Source organism: Penaeus chinensis, chromosome 15 (genome assembly GCF_019202785.1).
Source record: "Penaeus chinensis breed Huanghai No. 1 chromosome 15, ASM1920278v2, whole genome shotgun sequence".
Taxonomy (NCBI): Eukaryota; Metazoa; Arthropoda; class Malacostraca; order Decapoda; family Penaeidae; genus Penaeus; species Penaeus chinensis.
In genome coordinates, this window is record NC_061833.1 from 15,907,476 (window position 1) to 15,928,397 (window position 20,922).

Genomic DNA, 20,922 nt, shown 5'->3' on the forward strand with positions numbered 1-20,922 from the left:
TTAATTTTTTTTCTGTTTGGATCTGGTTTCTGATATTCATTTAGTTCCTTCCTAGGAAAGCAATTTCTCTGTTGCTGCTTTAATTGCTGCTCATTGTTACCATTGTTCGGTGTTCTCGTATCGGTCTTGCCAGGGCATCCAGAATGTTCTTTTCTTTTTCCCTCTGCTAGGCAGTTAAAACAACTTCTGGCAAGAGTTTTTCGTGGATATCTGCTACGAATATGTCTGCTCCCATTTTGACACCAACCAATAGGATAAACAACTATATCTCTTGGTTTGACTGTTTCTTTGATTTCTATTGCGTTCCCTTTCTATTCCGTCCGAAATGCTTCTCCCATCCGATCACTAGCACAAACCTTTTACCTATATTTGATGGATTCTGGTAAGTTTTCCATCATCACTGTCTTCCGCATTTCTTCCTCTTTAGGCGTTTATTCTTGAGGATACACTCTAGCTATGGTCCTAAATCCAGCCCGAAATTTATTCACAAACTCCCATAATTATCTGTAGGCTTCCATTGTATTTTGAGGCCTACCGAACTGGCTCCTTGAAATTTTTTCTTTGCCTCCAAATTTTCCACCATCTGGAAGGCTTTCTAATTCACCATCTACAAAGGTTCGCAGATCTCTTTCCATTCTATTTTAGACAATATTCTTACAGAGTACATCATCTTCCCCTCCTAACTGTTTTATCTGTTTTGTAAACATCTTAAAGTTACCGAGAGTGCCAAGTCCATGTAGGTCTTTCATGCTCAGCTTTTCAATATCCTTACTTCTTAGATTATGGAACTGAGTGACAAGTGGAATACTTTGAGTAGGCTGAGTACTATTAACCTGATGTACAGTTCGCTCAGGTCTGGCAGGAGTGGAAAAGAGTGGGTCTGATTCTAAACGAGAACCTATCCTCAAACTAGTCACTTCTGATAATAAAGTTTGATATTTATCTTCCAACTCCCTTCATTTACTCTTTTCCTTCTCTCTGTCCTCTCTTAGTTCTGCCATAGCAGTATACAGTTGGTTTAGATTTAAGTTCAATTCAATAATTTCATTCTGCAAGGCATGCATTTCTACCCCAGAATCTTTCTCGCCTTCCTTTTAACCTGCACCTGTTTCATCTCCATGCAGATTCTCAGAACTCATTTTGAAAATAACAAAATAACTACAACTTCAAAAAATACAAACAGTATTATTTAATATCTCTTCTCTTAGTACATTAGGCTGAAATGATTTTGACCATATCCCACAATAGCTGCCAGCAATTTAAAGCGCCCTCCCCTTTTCTTCTCCTTGGCAAAGACCCTATTACTTCCCTTTGCTCTAGAAACCACTCAGACTTTGTCCAAAAGGGGCACTATCTGTCTGGTTTCTCCAAAAGTTTTCTAAGTTATACCTTTAGAACCCACACTATAAAAGAATATTAGTCATACAGGTTACTTATGATCAAACTTCAGCCTTAGAGAGAACTGAGAGAAGGGTAATATCAAAACACTTAATGAGCTTACAATATTTGTTGATATATTAAGTCATAAACCATTACACTTCTATAAAATAATAATAATAATAATAATAATGATAGTAATAATAATAAAACATACAGCTACCAAATGTCCAAGTGCGGGTAATCCAATCTGTCACTCTTCACACTTGTTTTTCTCAGATATCTTCTTTCCTTTCCTTCATCAATTCCATGGACTCCCAAAGATGATATTTTCTTTCATTCTTGTTCCCAGCACCAGGGACGTGAAAGTCAAAACTTAAACAAAAGCAGACAAAAATTATTAATCATAATAAGAGAGACACATCGGGATGGTGTTCAAGTGCTACGTGTCAGCCCCAAGCTCGGATATTTCACGATAATCTAATACACTTTCAGGCTGTTGTATGGCACTTCTCTCTACTCAGATCACATATAGTACACATATATAGTTCTTCTTGATCTATACATGTATAATTTTCAGAACTTAAATGAATCTTTCCAATAACAAAAATAATACTTATTGTTTTCTTTATTAAAATATCAATTATACAACCTTAATATAACAGTACCATTGAAATATAACATTCATTTTAAATAAAGAGAATGTATGGTGGAAAGGGTAACAAAAAACTTATACTTTGTAGGGTAAACTATCATATTTTACAGTTTTCTAATCTTAGTAAAACAAGTAATATAGAAATATATAAAACTTTATACAAAACAATAATAAAATAAAGTAACCTTCTAGAAAAATAATTAAGTGCTTTTATCTTATGGGTGCGGTCCTTTTATAAACATTTACCCTTTTATCTTACATAGCTAAAGACTAAAACTGAGGTATACATAATTATTAACATTCTAACTTCACATCCCTTGTGCTCGTTACACCCTGAGCTTGGAAAGTTTTTTTGAAAGCAAGGAATGAGGGCAGATATTAAAGAGCTGTAATCATTTCACTACATTAGGGTCATTATTAAGCCTATCGGACACAGTATTCTACATTCAGGCAATACTACTATGGGAAACATAAGCCCTCATTTCCACTGACAAAAAGTGTCGTGCTACACTTTCCTATCACTCCGCCCCGGAGCGCTTCTGCCTGGTTTGAAACTGGAAGAAAATGGGATGTTCACATTTGATGCTTAACTGTATGATGTATTATTCAGGAATGATGAGGTTAATATGGATATCATTGTACCTAGTGTTAGACTAAATGTATTAACGTGTATGTGTGTGTGTGTGTGTGTGTAATATATGGGAATATATGGGAAAACATGTGAACATTTTCACTAGATCGTCATGCTCTAGCCACAAAATATCTATACTGAAAATCTACACTACAGTATAGATTCAGGCTTATTTTTCGTAAGTCTACGTTATTAATTAACGCATTTCACTATATTATGACCAGGCAACTATAGTCATTGTTTTTATTATATCATTTATGTTTTAGCCTTGGGTATATCCAGGCCTCCCAAAGTGTTCCATGAAGAATTAGATACGGGAAGTATCTCAAACAGGTTCATGTTTTGCTTAAATAATGGGTTTGTATGGTCAGAAGTATTTAGGAAAATTCATATTATGCCTTAAATAATCAGTTTACTTCTTGTGTACTTATAATTGAATATCAAGACGTAAACCCATGTATTCTTTTAAATGTAATCAAAACCAACTAATAAAAAGTGACAGTTTCATAACATTTAAAGAAGTAAAGAAAACAGCCACAGTAAGAAATGAAATTGAATCGCAAAGTTTCGAACTCTTCACGAGTTCCTCTTCAGACGAATGATATACTGAAATGGATAGATCCATTTTGGTATATCATTCGTCTGAAGAGGAACTCGTGAAGAGTTCATTACGTTACGATTCAGTTTCATTTCTTACTCTAAATGTTTTCCTTTCATCTTTGTGTACACGTTACTGCGTTTGTGTTTGTGTCATTTAAAGAAGTGTGATGTTCGAAACTGATGTCAATAGACGAAGGAAAACGTAGGATAGGAATTGTTTATGGCCTACGCATTTTCAACTGATTTCGATGTTGAAATCTAAGAACTGGTATTTATTGCTGTTTCCTAATGTAATATTGGTAAAATAGTTAATGATGATTTTATATAATTCAAAAATAAAATGAGATTCGTCAACCTAAGCACGATTCCTAGAAATGAGGGTGGAGTCGAACCTTTGGCACAGCCTAGAAACATTGGCATCGTTGCGGTCGCGAACGGCACGGGAAGTGTTGCCAATGAGATAAGCGACACTGTCTATATTCATACTGGGAGGCTGTTCGATATATGATGATATAGTTATAATGAGGACGTAATATAAATTCTTTATTTACAGATCGAGATTTGTATGTGTGACCACAGGATATATAGCAAAGTGGTCGTGAATATAATTTGATCTTTTAATCCTAATAACATTTATTTATTTGCTGCATGGCTTTCTTGTATTATAATTACATCATTTACATAAAACATACACTTTTCAGATTGAGCTTATTTGATTATGACTTTGTTTTTATATCCAGCTAGCGATACCTGGCATCAATATGCTCCATTAGTCTACAAATTGTAAAATCGCGACCGGGAGACTTGAGCACAGGCTATCAATCTAGTAATACCTTTCGCTTTCCCTATGACGTAGCGATGAAGTAGTAATGACGGATCGGTTGAGTATGACGTCTGACCGGTAGGGTATGACGTCCGAGTCGGTAGATAGTAAATGCCAGAAATAACAGAACAATTGTTTATATATCTTATACAGGTAAATAAAAAGCATTGTTTAAAATTCTTGACTTTAATACATCTCATATGATATATGTAAACAAAATTGCTTTGTATTGTGACCCTACACATAGCACACGTGGCAAATGCGACGTGCCACTCCATTTCTGTTTCACATGTTATTTTCGTTTTAAAGTAGCATGCCACGTGCGACGTTCCACCTTGGTGTGAAAGCAGCCTCAGGTGTCCAGTGAACGCAGGGCAGAATGTACAAAATAGTGTATTACTCAGAGATCACACAAGGTAAGAGTGATCTATAAACACAAGGTTTTCATGCCGTTGCGTTGTACAGATTTAGGGGAAAATAAATGAGCTGAAAGCGAAGATTTTTTCATATATATAGTGACACGCGAAGAAATAGGCTGGTTGGCGTGAGTACAAGTGATACTTTTGTCGGATAAAAAAATCCAATGCAAATATACATATACCTGTATATTGTATATCTTGCATTTTAATGAAAATATTTTTCATGTATAGGTAATGTATGTAGCATGAAAGGTAGAAAAACATTGCATTTTTTCTTTCTAAGAATAGCAACGGGAACTTTTCTCGTGTCTGTGCCTGTTAGAAAACGATAGGAAATATTAGATACTACATATTAAATGTATGCCAGTATGTACGACCATATTTCCATGTATGGAATACCAGCCCTACTTAGTTCAAATTGCACCCTGCGCATGTAGAGTTTGTTCTAATTGTCATTATAATTGTTGTTATAGTGTTGTAGTTGTCCTTAATTTTACCACTATTTCACTATTACTATCGTTAGTGTAAGTATTACTATTAGTAGTACGAGTAGATCTAGTATTGTTATTAAAATCATCATTTATAATAAAGGTGCCATCATTACGGCGATTTCCATTCTTTCAAAAAACTCGACATGGAACAATTAGCAGCGCTTAACATAGTTCATCATTATATATATATATATATATATATATATATATATATATATATATATATATAATAAAAATGATATAGAATAAACACTGCTTCGACGAGACAAATCAGCAGGCAAGACAAGGCAGGAGATAATCAGCAGGCCCGCCGTCCAGAACTCCCCTGCCACTGTTTCGAATGTGAAGGCATCGCACTCGCTTCTTGCTCAGCGAAGACCGCCGTTTGGCCATAATGCCCGACGTCTCGGAAAATTTGAGGGTTCTCGTTGCGCTGTGGTGCTGCACGGCCAGCTGCACCCTGAAGCAGATGTGTTATGATAGAGGACAGAAAGCTGATAGATCCATACATACATATATCAATGTGTATATATGTTTATGTGTATATATATACATATATATGTAAATGTATATATGTGTGTGTGTGTGTGTGTGTGTGTGTGTGTGTGTGTGTGTGTGTGTGTGTGTGTGTATGTGTGTGTGTGTGTTTGTATGTTCACTGTTGTTGTTTTTCTTTTTTTTATGTAAGAAATAAAAAGCAAGAAAATACTCACACATTCTGTGGTTTGCCACTTTCGCTGATGACGAGGTTCGTCTCCGAGACCGCAGTCACTTCCTTGAAGATGAACTGACCTGGTGAACGAAGAGGCTGCTGTTAATCGCTTCCTCCATCACTGTCGATCTATCCATCCATCTGTCTGTCTGTCTGTCTACATCTCTCTCTGTCTCTGTGTCTCTTTCTCACTTTCTCTTTCTGTCTCTCTCTTTCTCTCTCCCTTTCTCTTTCTTTCTCTCTCTCTCTCTCTCTCTCTCTCTCTCTCTCTCTGTCTCTCTCTCTCCTTTCCTTGCCTCCCTCCCTCCTTCCTTCCTTCTTTTCTTCCTTTTTTCCTTCGATTTCCCCCTCTCTCTCCCTCTCTCTCTCTCTCTCTCTCTCTCTCTCTCTCTCTCTCTCTCTCTTCATATATGTGATATATATATAAATACATACATATATCTGTCTATATGTATATGTATATATCACACACACATATATATGTGTGTGTGTGTGTGTATATGTGTGTATATATATACATACATACATATAGATGTATATGATATATATATATATATATATATATATATATATATGTATGTATATGTAAATATATATTATATATGTATATGTATGTGTATATATATATTTATAAATAAATACATATATATATTTATGTACATATAGATATATATATAACTATATTTATAAATAGATAAATACAAACATATATATAATTATATATATAATTACATACATATATATAACTATATATATATAGTTTTATATATATATAGATATTCATATACTGTATATATTTATTTTCATATTTATATATATTCATATATGAATGGTGAAAACACTCTACCGTGTTGATACTACGGTAGAAAAACCCACATTGTAAAACGCCTAAATTTGGAATGTAGTATCACATAACCGTATATTAAATGTATTAATGCTTTTCCACGCCCAAGCTATATGCCGGCGTGGCAGATGAGTGGATAAAGGACTGTGCAATTGTTCCTTTCCTGAAACTGATAAAGTACTTATAATAATGTTATAGGCTAAAATTCAAATGTAATACCACTATGTAATATTATGACCATGCATTAAATGTACCACAGCTTGCCCATACCTGTGCAGTTAGCCAGGGTGGTAAATAATGGACTAAACTAAACTAAAGATTTATTGAAAGTGAGAATCCAGGTGGATTCCGAAACTGTTGTTTCATTATATATTTATATATATATGTATATATATATATATATATATATATATATACATATATATATATATATATATACATATATATGTTTATATATATATGAATATAAATATATATGCAATCATATATAAACATAAATATATATGTAGTTATGTGTTCATATATATAAATTATTCATATATATGTATATATACTTATTGTGCTCGTGTTCATTTTTATGGACATGTTAAGGAAACAAAGAAAAAATGGGAACATCTGACAACCATCCGTTACCATGGAAACCCAAGTGACATATTGCAACTCTTCGGTACTTCTGCGCATGCGCGTGACAATCGGGCAGGTGGGCAGGAGTCACGGGCATTTCTCCTCAGCCTCCGGGCTAGTGCGTTGGTAACATATCGGCCTCTCAGCGAGAGGTCGGCGGTTGCAATTGTCGCCTGGAGGTTACTGCTGTGGCTGTGCACCACGGCGGGTAAGGACTAAGCTCAGCCGAGTCAGCACCACCTGACACACGTTAGCGAGTCGACATTAATCGACACAGGCCGGGCGAGGCTAAGCTTCGCATATCTGACTTATCCTTATTTCTTCTCACGAACAGAAAACAGAAGCAGGCAGAGCAGCGGACTAGAACATTTGGAAAAAAATACTGCTGACCGGCGACCTGCAGCCGCATCGCTGTCATTGCGTACCTGCTAGCCTCTGCTTCGTAGACAATTCTTTGAAAAATAGTATGTACATGAGTAACATGAACGTAATAATAAAAAGCGATCAACCGACAAAAGAAACGCAAATGAACGAAATGAAGTAGAGAAAATTACTGAGATTTTTCTTACTAATGAAAATAATTACTTTAATAAGTAAACTATAAATGTTACTCTCCCTGTGTCTAAGAACCCTTAACACAAACTTAATCCTAAACACTTAGCATGGGAATCTTATTAACAATGGAAAAACGAATATTGATAATAAATTAAACTAACAATTATGCAAGTTAATCATTGATGGAACTAAATTAAATAACGTATATGAATATGAAAAAATATCAGATCTTGTCAGTAATAAAACCGGGAATACAAATAAATATATAAGAGAAAATAATAGATAGATCTAGCAGACTTGAATATAGATATTGATGACAAAGAACCGACTTTGATAATAATGTGACACATATGTCTGTGTGTGTGTGTGTATATATATATAAATATATATATATATATATATATATATATATATATATATGTGTGTGTGTGTGTGTGTGTGTGTGTGTGTGTGTGTGTGTATATATATCAATATATATGTATTTATAGATATATGTATATGTATATATAGATACATGTGTATGTGTATATATCTATATACGTATATGTATATATCTATATATATATGTATATAAATCTATATGTATATATATATATCTATATATATGTATATGTATATATATATGTATGTATATATATCTATATGTATATATGTGTGTATATATCTATATGTATATATATGTATATATATATACATATATATATATATATATATTTATATATATGTATATACATGTGTATATATATATATATATATATATGTATATATATGTATATATCTATATATATATATGTATATATATGTATATATATGTATATATATCTATATATCTATATATATCTATATGTATATATATCTATATGTATATATATGTATATATATGTTTATATATGTATATATATATACATATATATATGTATCTATATATATATATATATGTATATATATGTATATATATCTTTTTGTATATATATATATATATGTATATATATATATATATATATCTATATGTATATATCTATATGTATATATCTATATATATCAATATATATCTATATGTGTATATATATATCTATATATATCTATATGTATCTATATGTATATATATATATATCTATATATATGTATATGTATGTATCTATATATATCTATATGTATATACGTATCTATATATATCTATATGTATATATCTATATATATCTATATGTATATATATCTATATATCGATATGTATATATATCTATATGTATATATATGTATATATCTATATGTATCAATATATATCTATATGTGTATATATATCTATATATATGTATCTATAGGTATATATATATGTATATATATGTATATATGTACATATATGTATGTATGTATCTCTATATATATATATCTATATGTATATATATCTATATATATCTATATGTATATATATCTATATGTGTATATATTTGTATATATATCTATATATATATGTGTGTATATATATCTATATATATCTATATGTATATATGTATCTATATATATCTATATGTATATATATCTATATATATCTATATGTATATATATCTATATATCTATATGTATCTATATATATATATATATATATATATATATATATATATATATATGTATATATCTATATGTATATATCTATATATATCAATATATATCTATATGTGTATATATATCTATATATATATATATCTATATGTATATATATGTATATATCTATATGTATCAATATATATCTATATGTGTATATATATCTATATATATATATATGTATCTATAGGTATATATATATATATATATATATATATGTATATATATGTATATATGTACATATATGTATGTATGTATCTATATATATATCTATATGTATATATATCTATATATATCTATATGTATATATATCTATATGTGTATATATTTGTATATATATATCTATATATATGTGTGTGTATATATATCTATATATATCTATATGTATATATGTATCTATATATATCTATATGTATATATCTATATATATCTATATGTATATATATATATCTATATGTATATATATATATATATATATATATGTATATATATGTATATATCTATATATATCAATATATATCTATATGTGTATATATATCTATATATATATGTATCTATATGTATAGATATCTATAAATATGTATATGTATATATGTATATATACATCTATAGGTATATATATATATACATATATATATATATATATATATATATATATATATATATATATATATTATATATATGTATATATATATGTACATATATGTATATATATGTGTACATATATGTATATATATCTATATATGTCTATATGTATATATATTTATATATATCTATATGTATATATATGTATATATATTTATATATATAGATGTATATATAGCTATATATATGTATATATATCTATATATATGTATATATATCTATATATGTATATATGTATATATATGTATATATATGTATATATATGTATATATATGTATATATATGTATACAAATATGTATATATATCTATATATATCTATATGTATATATATTTATATATATCTATATGTATATATATGTATATATATCTATATGTATATATATGTATATATATTTATATATATGTATTTATAGCTATATATATGTATATATATATGTATATATATCTATATATATGTATATATGTGTAAATATATGTATATATGTATGTATATATATGTATATATATATATGTATATATATGTATATAATACATATATATATCTATATATATATCTATATATATCTATATATATATATATTTATATATCTATATATATATATCTATATATCTATATATATATATATATGTATATATATGTATATATATGTATATATATGTGCATATATATGTATATATATATCTATATCTATATATTTATCTATATATCTATATATATCTATATAAATCTATATAAGAAGGTATTCGAAGACAGGGAGTAGAGGATATATACGAAGATGGGACAGCAAACATCAAGCTCCACACAGAAACCGATAAAATCCCAATTAAGAAGGGTGTTAGACAGGGTGATACCATCTCACCAAAACTGTTTACAGCTTGCCTTGAGGAAATTTTCAAGAAGCTAGAATGGACCGGGAAGGGTATAAAAATCGAGGACAAATACCTGAACAATCTAAGATTTCAGATGATATTGTTCTCTTCAGTGAAGCTGCAAATGAAATGCAGCAAATAATAAATGATCTGAATAGAGAAAGCCTGAAAGTCGGACTTAGGATTAACAAGAAAAAGACTAAGATCATGTTCAACAGTAGAGTTCAATTCGAACTGATACATGTTCAAGATGAAGCGCTAGAGGTGGTAGACAAGTATATACACACCTAGGGCAACTCTTACACACAAACACATCTAGCGAAGAGGAAATTAAGCGACGCATCAGTCTAGGCTGGAGCGCCTTCGGAAAACACAGTAGCATACTAAGAGGCTCCTTGCCATTATGTTTAAGAAGAAAAGTCTTTAACCAATGCATCCTCTCAGTTATGACCTATGGATCACAAACATGGACTACAACCAAATTACTGGAGAGGAAACTAATAAGTGCACAGAGAGGGATGGAGAGGTTGATGCTGGGAATTAGTCTAAGAGATTGCATGAGGGCGATGTGTATCAGGGAACAGACAAAAGTAGAAGATATACTTGGGAGCATCAAAAAGAAAAAATGGCAATGGGCAGGTCATATATGTCGGAGACAGGACAACAGATGGACAAATAAAGTAACAGACTGGATTATAGATAACATAGGCCAAGGGCCAGACCTATGACAAGTTGGTGTGACGATATAACGAAATTTGGGGGCCAAGACTGGAAGCGGATTGACCCAGGCTAATGATGATGATATGTATATGTATATGTATTTATAAATATGTATATGTATATATATAATATGCACACACACATATATATACATATATATGTATACATAGTTACTTTCCCCTCTCCTCCCTCCCACCCTCTTCCCTTCCCCCTTACCAATGATCCCGCCCGTGCCGGCTGACAGCATTCCAGATTCCTTCACGTAGAATCCGAGGAACTGCTGGTGGCGCTTGTTCCTGGAGCGGACGATGACGAAGTGGGTGTCGCCGCTGCCCAGGACGATGTTGAATTTCTTGCGTCCTTCGCGAGTCAGGATCACGTCGTCGTATCTGGAGGAGAGGAAGGTACTTTTTAACGTCCTCTGGTGTGATTGTCCTTTCCTCTGTACGGTGTCTTTTTCTTTCTTTCTTTCTTTCTTTCTTTCTCTATTTTAATGATGATAAAAACTCTGTATAGGTATGTTTGGTAAAGAGCCTAATTATCTTTATTGGGTCTTCAGGGTGTTGCATATTAATTAGGTGGATGATTGAAAAGATTATATAATAGGAATTGATTTTTTTTTTATTATTAATTTCGTGTTTTATTATTCCCTTGGAATTTGTATTTGGAAGAATATGAATGCGTGGTTGTACACTTAAATTCCAATTAATTGTTGACATATTTCTTTCTTCAGCCCTTTCAATCCCTTACTGCTGCCCTACTTCATTCCTCGTAATTCCCTCACGCCAGCCCTCTTTCTTAACCCTACTTCACCTCTTCGAAAATCCTTACTTCATTCCTCTAAAGTCCTCCCACGAAGTCCTCAGATCACACGAATCCGCTAACGACTCTTCATCGGCAGAGCGAGTTTGGCGCTGTCTGCCTCTAAGGCCTCGTGCCTGACTCTTGGTCCCTTTTTTACGAGCTGGCCACGTGATTCCGGAGACAAAGCTTACCTACAAATCGCAAGAATAAAGTGGAAGGTTAGTGTTATTACTCCGTCCAATGTCGGGGAAAAAGAAAAAGGAAATCCTGTAGAAAATTCCGATTTGCCAAGGCTCTTATTAGAAAATCTAATGGAATGATGAAAACATTAAATTTCATTGCAAACATGAGATATATAGATGTGTATAGATTTAAAAATACAAAACCTATGGAACTTTAGTATTATGCGCCTGCTGATTGGAAAAAATAGGCTGATATTAGTTGTTGTTTTTTTTTCTCTCTTTTTGACACTAAACAAACAGTAGTTACCATATGCATATATTCTTACAGCTCATTTCCGTTCAGTAATATCCAATTCAGAGGTGGACTTACCATCTGCGTTCCGTCGTCACTGAGACAGTCAATGTGAATAAAATCATGCGTAACAGTTACGTTGAGGTGACCAACACTCAGGAACAGTGTTGTGAAATACGTCAGGTTGTGGTTATGCTTCGCTGCTGACACCTGGCCATTCACCTTTATGCCTTGTAAAATTGGTAAGAGTTATATTACATATGTCTACCTATTAATGTATATTGAATTTGCAGGCATTCAAAATAACACGAGGATACGTGGTAGACGAAGCGATGTTGGCCTGTATGTTAACAACAAATTTCTAAAATGTCTGAGATATTTCATCATTGCAAAGGAAAATTGACCATCATTTAATCCTAGCCTAAAGTTTGAACCATATTTCTACTTCCCGCTCCGTCCATTTAAGGCAGATGTTCCCAACCTAGGGACCATGGCCCCAGGGAGGCCTGATTTCGAAACTTGATTTCGAAACTCTAAGAACCGGTCTTTTCTGTGCTTTTTGTTAAAATTGTTATTTCTACACCAAAATATTTCCTCAGATTTTTAAATCAATCAATAAATAAAAAGCTTTAATCAGAGTGGTCTGCTTTATGGTGAATTAAATACATCTTTCAGCAAAGTTGCAATCTGGCATTAGGGGCCAATTAAAGATATTTGAGACAGGTGTACTAGTGGTTAAACAATGGATTCGTAGAGACACCCACTACACACAGGCTACACTTACTGGATGAGGATTTCGAAATCTTATGTCATTCAAACAAAATAGTGACTCACCAGATTCCGCGTCCTGAATCAGACTAAGAGAAGCCCCATCAGAGGCATGGAGATCGAAGCAGAGGGGCAACTGCAGTCCGTCAACCTGGACTACGAAATGGGGATCGTTGTCCACTGTTGGTTTAAACATAGTTAGATTAACTCCAATTTTTCTCTTAATTGTTTCATAGCATTTTCGCGAAAGGGAATATCATGAACTGCTTTCTACTTTCATATAGCACGTTATTATATCAGGTTAGATTGTAGAAGCACTGAATTCGTAAGAACTCACCAAAATGAGAGGAAGAAATTTGTCTAGCATTTCCAACACCCTTTGATGATACTGTATAGAGAGAAACACCATTGTAAGCGCGGAGATTGAAATGGAGATATATTGAATATCATAATCCATTACCGGTTATAAGGACTTCATTTATAGTATGCATGAGTGTTATATGTAGGCTGTAATAAAGGTAAAATACTATGCATCCTGTAACAAAGATAAAATCCCATGTATCCCGTAAAAAAAAGGAAATACTGTGCATGCTGTGATAACGACAAAATACTACATACCCTGTAATAAAGCTAAAGTATTATCCATCCTGTAATAAAGATGAAATACTAAATAAAGTTAAGATGTATACTTTCAATCCTGACACAAATACTCCACACGGTACAGGGGAGGTGATGTGTATCGAGGCAGCTATAAAGTATATTATGAGCGGGTATATGAAACAATTCTGTATAATGTAAGTACTGATCCCCAGCCTGTGGGCTACGACATCGTCCTAGGTGCAACAGTGGAGGGGCATGGAGTCACAATAATCTAGTTAACTGAACTAGAGAACTACATATTATGCATTTAATCTCAAGAGATAACTGCCAGGTAGTGGTATATTGGGTGTATATATACTCAAGCCCAGGGGTTCCCAATGACTTGTTAGGTCCATATGAAAAACATTCTAGCAAATCCTATAATTTTACTGGTTCCATTTATTTTTTTCTTGTGTTAAGATTTAATGAAAACATTTGCAGTTTGCCTTTGATGAATCTCATGATTATTGAAATGATATTAACTAAGAAACAATGCACATAAATATAGTAATTAAAAATGGCATTATTGCAAAAAGTTGTTTTCAACTAGAAACTAAATAAAATATAGCTATAAAATATGGCTTAGGAAACCTTAGAATTTTGTTATGATGAAATTATTTATTACCCTAATACTCCTCAATGTCCTGGTTTATGTCGAAAGCACATAATCAGATAAAATAAAGTAATTGCACAAACAAGAAATGGATATATTACTCATGTGCCTGACACAAACATTGCACAAACCTGTATTGAACCTGTAGGTATCCTCCATTGGCTACCTACCCACTAAACTCCTTTGGTTTTATATTTACATATCCTCTGCTATATGGCCTCAGTTTGAAACCAATGCTCCAGGCCGATACACAGTTACTCCTAGGCAGACTTCATGATGTGTTAATGTTAAATTCAGATTCATTTGCCTTGCTAATACGAATTCTAATCAGACTACCTCATTATTTGCTATTTTGGAGCCTTCAATAGGTTCAAAGAGGCAAGAAAGAGTTCACACACAGGTGAGAATAAAATGCAGAGTATACATTACTGAGATTATAACTAATAATTGAGAAAACATACCATACAAACAGGTTAATGGTGTATCCACCGTCACCCTTGAAGTTATTGATGTTCACAAAAGAGTGAAGTTTTGCCACTGCAAGTCACACATTTCCACAAGAAATATGTTAGCCCCTATAATGTAATTATTGTGTTTGCGTGTCACGTGGTTTACCAGATGCTAAGGTCTCATGTTCTCACAATCCCCCAATTACAGTATGTGAACTGTCTCGCACCCAAGACTTTTCTGGAGGGGAGAAATATTAGAGAATCTTGCAACACTTAAAAAAAAATGATGGATAAGGAACAATCTATTCCATTTCTTCTCTTGAATTCTGAGATGATTGTCCTTGAAAAGGTTAACGTTAGCCTGGCATAACCTGACGACTAGACCTTAGCTTGCATGCAACCTCATGTACTGCCTCCAATACTAGAGCTATTGCATGCATGGCACTACGGGTCCTCATGGAAATAATAACTACACCTTTTCATTGCAAACATCCGTGACTACGGGAGCTGTCACCATAAAAAGTAAGTCAACTTAAGTAAAGGAAACCCTGATGTGATGGATTTGTTAGGGAATGCAGATTGAGGGGAGTTGCAACTTCTGATGGCTATATGCAGTCAAGTCTGTACATATTTACAAGAAATCGTCACCAGGGGAAGTTGTCCGTTGTTCTTGAGAAGATACCAACTTAGTAACAGACCTTATGGAGGGGTACCTTTTAGAAGTAAGGGAAGGAATATCAAGACCATAACTTACTGCATATACAACCAATGGATCTAAACAAAGACAATCTGGCAAATTTGTTTTAGTTATACCTTTGAACAGTCTCGGCCACTTCACACCCACCTAACTTTAAATTTGGACTGGGATGCGCTCGTTGGTTTAGCTGTATCTCCTGAAAAAGTATTACTTCTGTAGGAAGAATGTAGTTAGTAAGAGAGTATCGGGAATCATGCAAGTATTAACTCAATTCCTGGTCGTAAAGCACGCTTACTTAGAGATTCGGCGACATATTGGCGTGATCTTACCCCACTTTGGGCCATCTTTTTTCCTCTAGTAGTGTCTGTGTAAAAGATAACAAAAGATAATCATAATATTTACATGTGAGAGGGAATATTTATAGAAACATTCATGGATAGGATACAATAATAATAGTAATAAAGTAATAAAGTTTTTAATATCCATTCATAAAAAAGCTTCGAGGTCATGTATACAAAGCATCGAATGAATTAACAGAAAAAAAAAACAAGTGAAATACTCATGAAGTATCTAAGAAATTCTACGGTACGTCATTTTGCATGCACGGTTTCAGAGGTCATCAAATTCACCATAACCAACGACGCCACCATCATAATTGTCGTTACCAATACCCTTATCGTCATTCATCATTATAAAACTGTGCGAGCGACTCTATAGTTGCCAAAGAAACATGGATTAAAGAGGCACTATTTTCGTAGAGAGCGAGAACCTCAGTACTTGGAACTCGTGGGTAGCAATGATAGAGTGGTGCAGCTTGACTCTTTTGTTAAAAGAGCACAGCACACGGTGAAAAATGTGATTTACATTTCCAACAAGAAACAAAATAAAATATAGCTTAGGAAACCTTAGAATTTTGTTAAGATGGAATTATTTATTACCCTAATACTCCTCAATATCCTGGTTTATGTCAAAAGCACATAATCAGATAAAATAAAGTAATTGCACAAACAAGAAATGGATATATTACTCATGTGCCTGGCACAAACATTGCACAAACCTGTAGGTATCCTCCATTGGCTACCTACCCACTAAACTCCTTTGGTTTTATATTTACATATCCTCTGCTATATGGCCCCAGTTTGAAACCACTGCTCTAGGCCGATACACAGTTACTCCTAGGCAGACTTCATGATGTGTTAATGTTAAATTCAGATTAATTTTCCTTGCTAATACAAATTCTAAACAGACTACCTCATTATTTGCTATTTTGGAGCCTTCAATAGGTTCAAAGAGGCAAGAAAGAGTTCACAAACAGGTGAGAATAAAATGCCGAGTACACATTACTGAGATTGTAACTAAGAATTGAGAAAACATACCATACAAACAGGTTAATGATGTATCTACCGTCACCCTTGAAGTTATTGATGTTCACAAAAGAGTGAAGTTTTGCCACTACAAGCCACACATTTCCACAAGAAATATGTTAGCCCCTATAATGTAATTATTGTGTTTGCGTGTCACGTGGTTTACCAGATGCTAAGGTCTCATGTTCTCACAATCCCCCAATTACAGTATGTGAACTGTCTCGCACCCAAGACTTTTCTGGAGGGGAGAAATATTAGAGAATCTTGCAACACTTAAAAAAAAATGATGGATAAGGAACAATCTATTCCATTTCTTCTCTTGAATTCTGAGATGATTGTCCTTGAAAAGGTTAACGTTAGCCTGGCATAACCTGACGACTAGACCTTAGCTTGCATGCAACCTCATGTACTGCCTCCAATACTAGAGCTATTGCATGCATGGCACTACGGGTCCTCATGGAAATAATAACTACACCTTTTCATTGCAAACATCCGTGACTACGGGAGCTGTCACCATAGAAAGCAAGTCAACTTAAGTAAAGGATACCCTGATGTGATGGATTTGTTAGGGAATGCAGACTGAGGGGAGTTGCAACTTCCGATAGCTATATGCAGTCCAGTCTGTACATATTTATAAGAAATCGTCACCAGGGGAAGCTGTCCGTTGTTCTTGAGAAGATACAAATTTAGTAACAAACCTTATGGAGGGGTACCTTTTAGAAGTAAGGGAAGGAATGTCAAGACCATAACTTACTGCATATATTTATATACAACCAATGGATCTATCTGGCAAATTTGTTTTAGTTATACCTTTGAACAGTTATCTCGGCCACTTCACACCCACTTGGAACTCGTGGGTAGCAATGATAGAGTGGTGCACCCTGACTCTTTTGTTAAAAGAGCACAACACACGGTGAAAAATACACAACGTAGAGTAATTGGGAACAAGCGCTGAAGCGACGGTTCCAGCCTAGTGCCGTGGCGGGAGGTCTTGATGAAACGATGAAGAGCCTCGTTCTGACTGGGTCAGCCTAGGCCAAGAGGTGATCCGCTGGCATGAAACAGCACCAGGGAAGACGCACCAGGCCACGTGGATCGTCGCTTGGCTTGCAGGTAGGGTCACCAGTTTAGAATCGAATGGCTTGTACACAATTATTTTTACATCCCTACTATACCTAGTCGGAGAAATTTAATATTTTGTGCTGACTGACTTTTCATTATGCATTCGTTTTCTCGTGCTGTCTCATGTTGTTATATTCCTTCTCTTATATTCGTTCTTCTTTTATGATGGTCAGTTAAAATGTGGTTTCCGTCCACAATACTTGAGGTTCTGTACATTTGCTCTGTACCTTTATTCTTTACTCTAACAATTGTTAATGAGCCGTAGAAAATAATTAAGTTTCCCTCTTCGGAGGTCCACTTTCTTTCGTCTTCTTCACCGATTCTTGTAATGTGTTTAACCCAATGTAAGCCGGTTTATTTACTGTCCCTTTCAGATTTTAGTGAGTTTTGTTACAAGCAGATGGCTCCACGTGTGCTCAGCAGCACGGAGTCTCTATCAGTTGGCCCTAGTGACCGATCCTGATTTTCCCATTCCTTGAATTGACGAGAAAATGCGTTATTCTTTCCAATACTACTAATATTGACATTGTTATCATTCTTATTGATATTATGATTATTAAATTGTTATTCAAATGTCAATAACATCAAAGACTATAAAATAATAGAAGTGAAGCTTTAAAAAAAACGAAGGAAAAGGGAAAATACATGAGGTGAATAAGACTAATAGCTGACTCCTTGGTGACTAAGGCCTCGTAGAGCCATCTATATGTAAAGACATGGCATGGGTTAATTGTTGGATTGGTTTAGATAATAGCTATGTGTTTATTTAGGCTCCTAATTATTAGATAATTATTATTTTAACTTTCATTATCAGGTCAAGCTAGAATATATCAATGCGCACGAATTTATTCCTATTCTTCATGGTGTAATTAACCCGTGAAAATAAGCATAACAATGCACTCACATTAATTATATATATTTTTTGCCGCTTCCGAAATTTTTCGAAGGCAACAGAGATGCTTTTTTTACGGTATCAAGTGGGTTTACTACACTGACCGCAGAACATGTTAATACTTCGAATATACGCACTTGTGAAAATTATTGTTTTGTTATAATCAACGCCCGATCTTCCATGTTTTGTATTTCACGTAATATTTTAATGTCATTATACTTTTTTAACTTTTCAACAATTATTTATGCAATTCTTTACAATAATATTCTGCGCGTGCGTAATTTTACGACCGGGACTTTTGACAGCTCAGCAAGCCTCCATTCCGTGACGGGAAATGATTAGGTTACATTCTTGCATCAATTATATAGTGACCAAACAGAAAATTAGATATTAATGTCCACCACAGTGTAGTATCCGAGCCTAAATATCAAAAGGGTGAAATTGCATACTAAACAACTGAAGACTGTTGAAGGAATCGAGGAAAATGTCGGTGTTTTTTTCTTTACGAGTACAAAGGTATGTGGTTTTTAGGAGTTAAGTGATGTATAGTAGCAAAGGGATTATTGTGCAGTTTATTTTGCTGCAACAATATAAATCATTAATCCGTTTAGGGCCACTTCCCTGGGAGAGGGTCGAGGTGGTTACGTAGTTACAACGTATTGTACAGTATAATGACCACGAGGGTTCAGAGGACGGAGCTCCATGGATAGGGCGTAGGTGTGGTACTTAATTAAGACGTATTGGAACACGTACCCAATTAACATATCCTAACTTACCGCGTGCCGTGATATCCTCCTCCTCATCCTCCTCCTCCTCCTCCTCCTTCTTCTCCACCTCCTCCTCCTCCTCTTCAAGTTGTTCATCTTCGGGGCGCACCACAACCAACGATGTCAGTTTGGTTACGAAGTGGAACTGTGATAGGAAAAAAGAGATAAAGTGACTTTTGTTTTTGCGTGTGCGTACGTGTGCGCGTGTGTGCATGTTTCTGCCTTCTATTATAGAATTATTAATTCCAACACATGCACAAATGCAAACAAATGATAAAAACGGTTTAATACAACTTACTCTGAGGGCGATATCCAGTGCTTCTGCCTTCAACCTGGCGACGTGATCTGTATTTTCTTCCACTGAGGCCTTAGTCAGAAGATCCTACACGACGGAAAGAAAAATGTATATTCGCAATTCGATATGTGGGTATAGTATATGATTGTGGCTTTTTTCGGTGATGAAAGACTTAGGCGGTTACTGAGTGTTTCATAAGATCTTCGTCAGTCATACGTAGCAGATGCACATAAATTAATCAAGTTTACGATAAGACTACATGGTCACTTGACATCACCTGCACAGTTAGGTACGCCCACAATCTCGCCACATAGTTGTCCTTATCGAGAGCGGGTGCTGGGTTTGCGTGGAGACGGTTCACCCTGAACTGTATAGGTCCGGCCTTGCCAACACCCCGGACTACCGGCTCAAGGTGCGTGGCTCCTGGTGCCAACACTCCAGCAGTCACCACCTGCAGGAGAGACATGGT

The 20,922-nt window shown here is 33.9% G+C and overlaps 1 protein-coding gene across 1 annotated transcript in view; it reads right to left on the minus strand.

The window, feature by feature from the left end:
* Nucleotides 1-4,256: 4,256 nt before the first annotated feature.
* LOC125032713 (inter-alpha-trypsin inhibitor heavy chain H3-like) overlaps nucleotides 4,257-20,922 on the minus strand; it is a 31,660-nt gene continuing 14,994 nt past the window's right edge. The window contains exons 12-22 of the mRNA XM_047623978.1: nucleotides 20,731-20,904; nucleotides 20,457-20,540; nucleotides 20,168-20,303; nucleotides 16,309-16,377; nucleotides 13,953-14,003; nucleotides 13,682-13,795; nucleotides 12,926-13,077; nucleotides 12,401-12,564; nucleotides 11,786-11,958; nucleotides 5,710-5,788; nucleotides 4,257-5,456 (exon numbers count right to left, since the gene is read on the minus strand). Of these exons, the coding sequence (XP_047479934.1) occupies nucleotides 5,267-5,456; nucleotides 5,710-5,788; nucleotides 11,786-11,958; nucleotides 12,401-12,564; nucleotides 12,926-13,077; nucleotides 13,682-13,795; nucleotides 13,953-14,003; nucleotides 16,309-16,377; nucleotides 20,168-20,303; nucleotides 20,457-20,540; nucleotides 20,731-20,904 (1,386 nt within the window). The 3' untranslated portion in view covers nucleotides 4,257-5,266. The remainder of the gene's footprint in view (nucleotides 5,457-5,709; nucleotides 5,789-11,785; nucleotides 11,959-12,400; nucleotides 12,565-12,925; nucleotides 13,078-13,681; nucleotides 13,796-13,952; nucleotides 14,004-16,308; nucleotides 16,378-20,167; nucleotides 20,304-20,456; nucleotides 20,541-20,730; nucleotides 20,905-20,922) is intronic.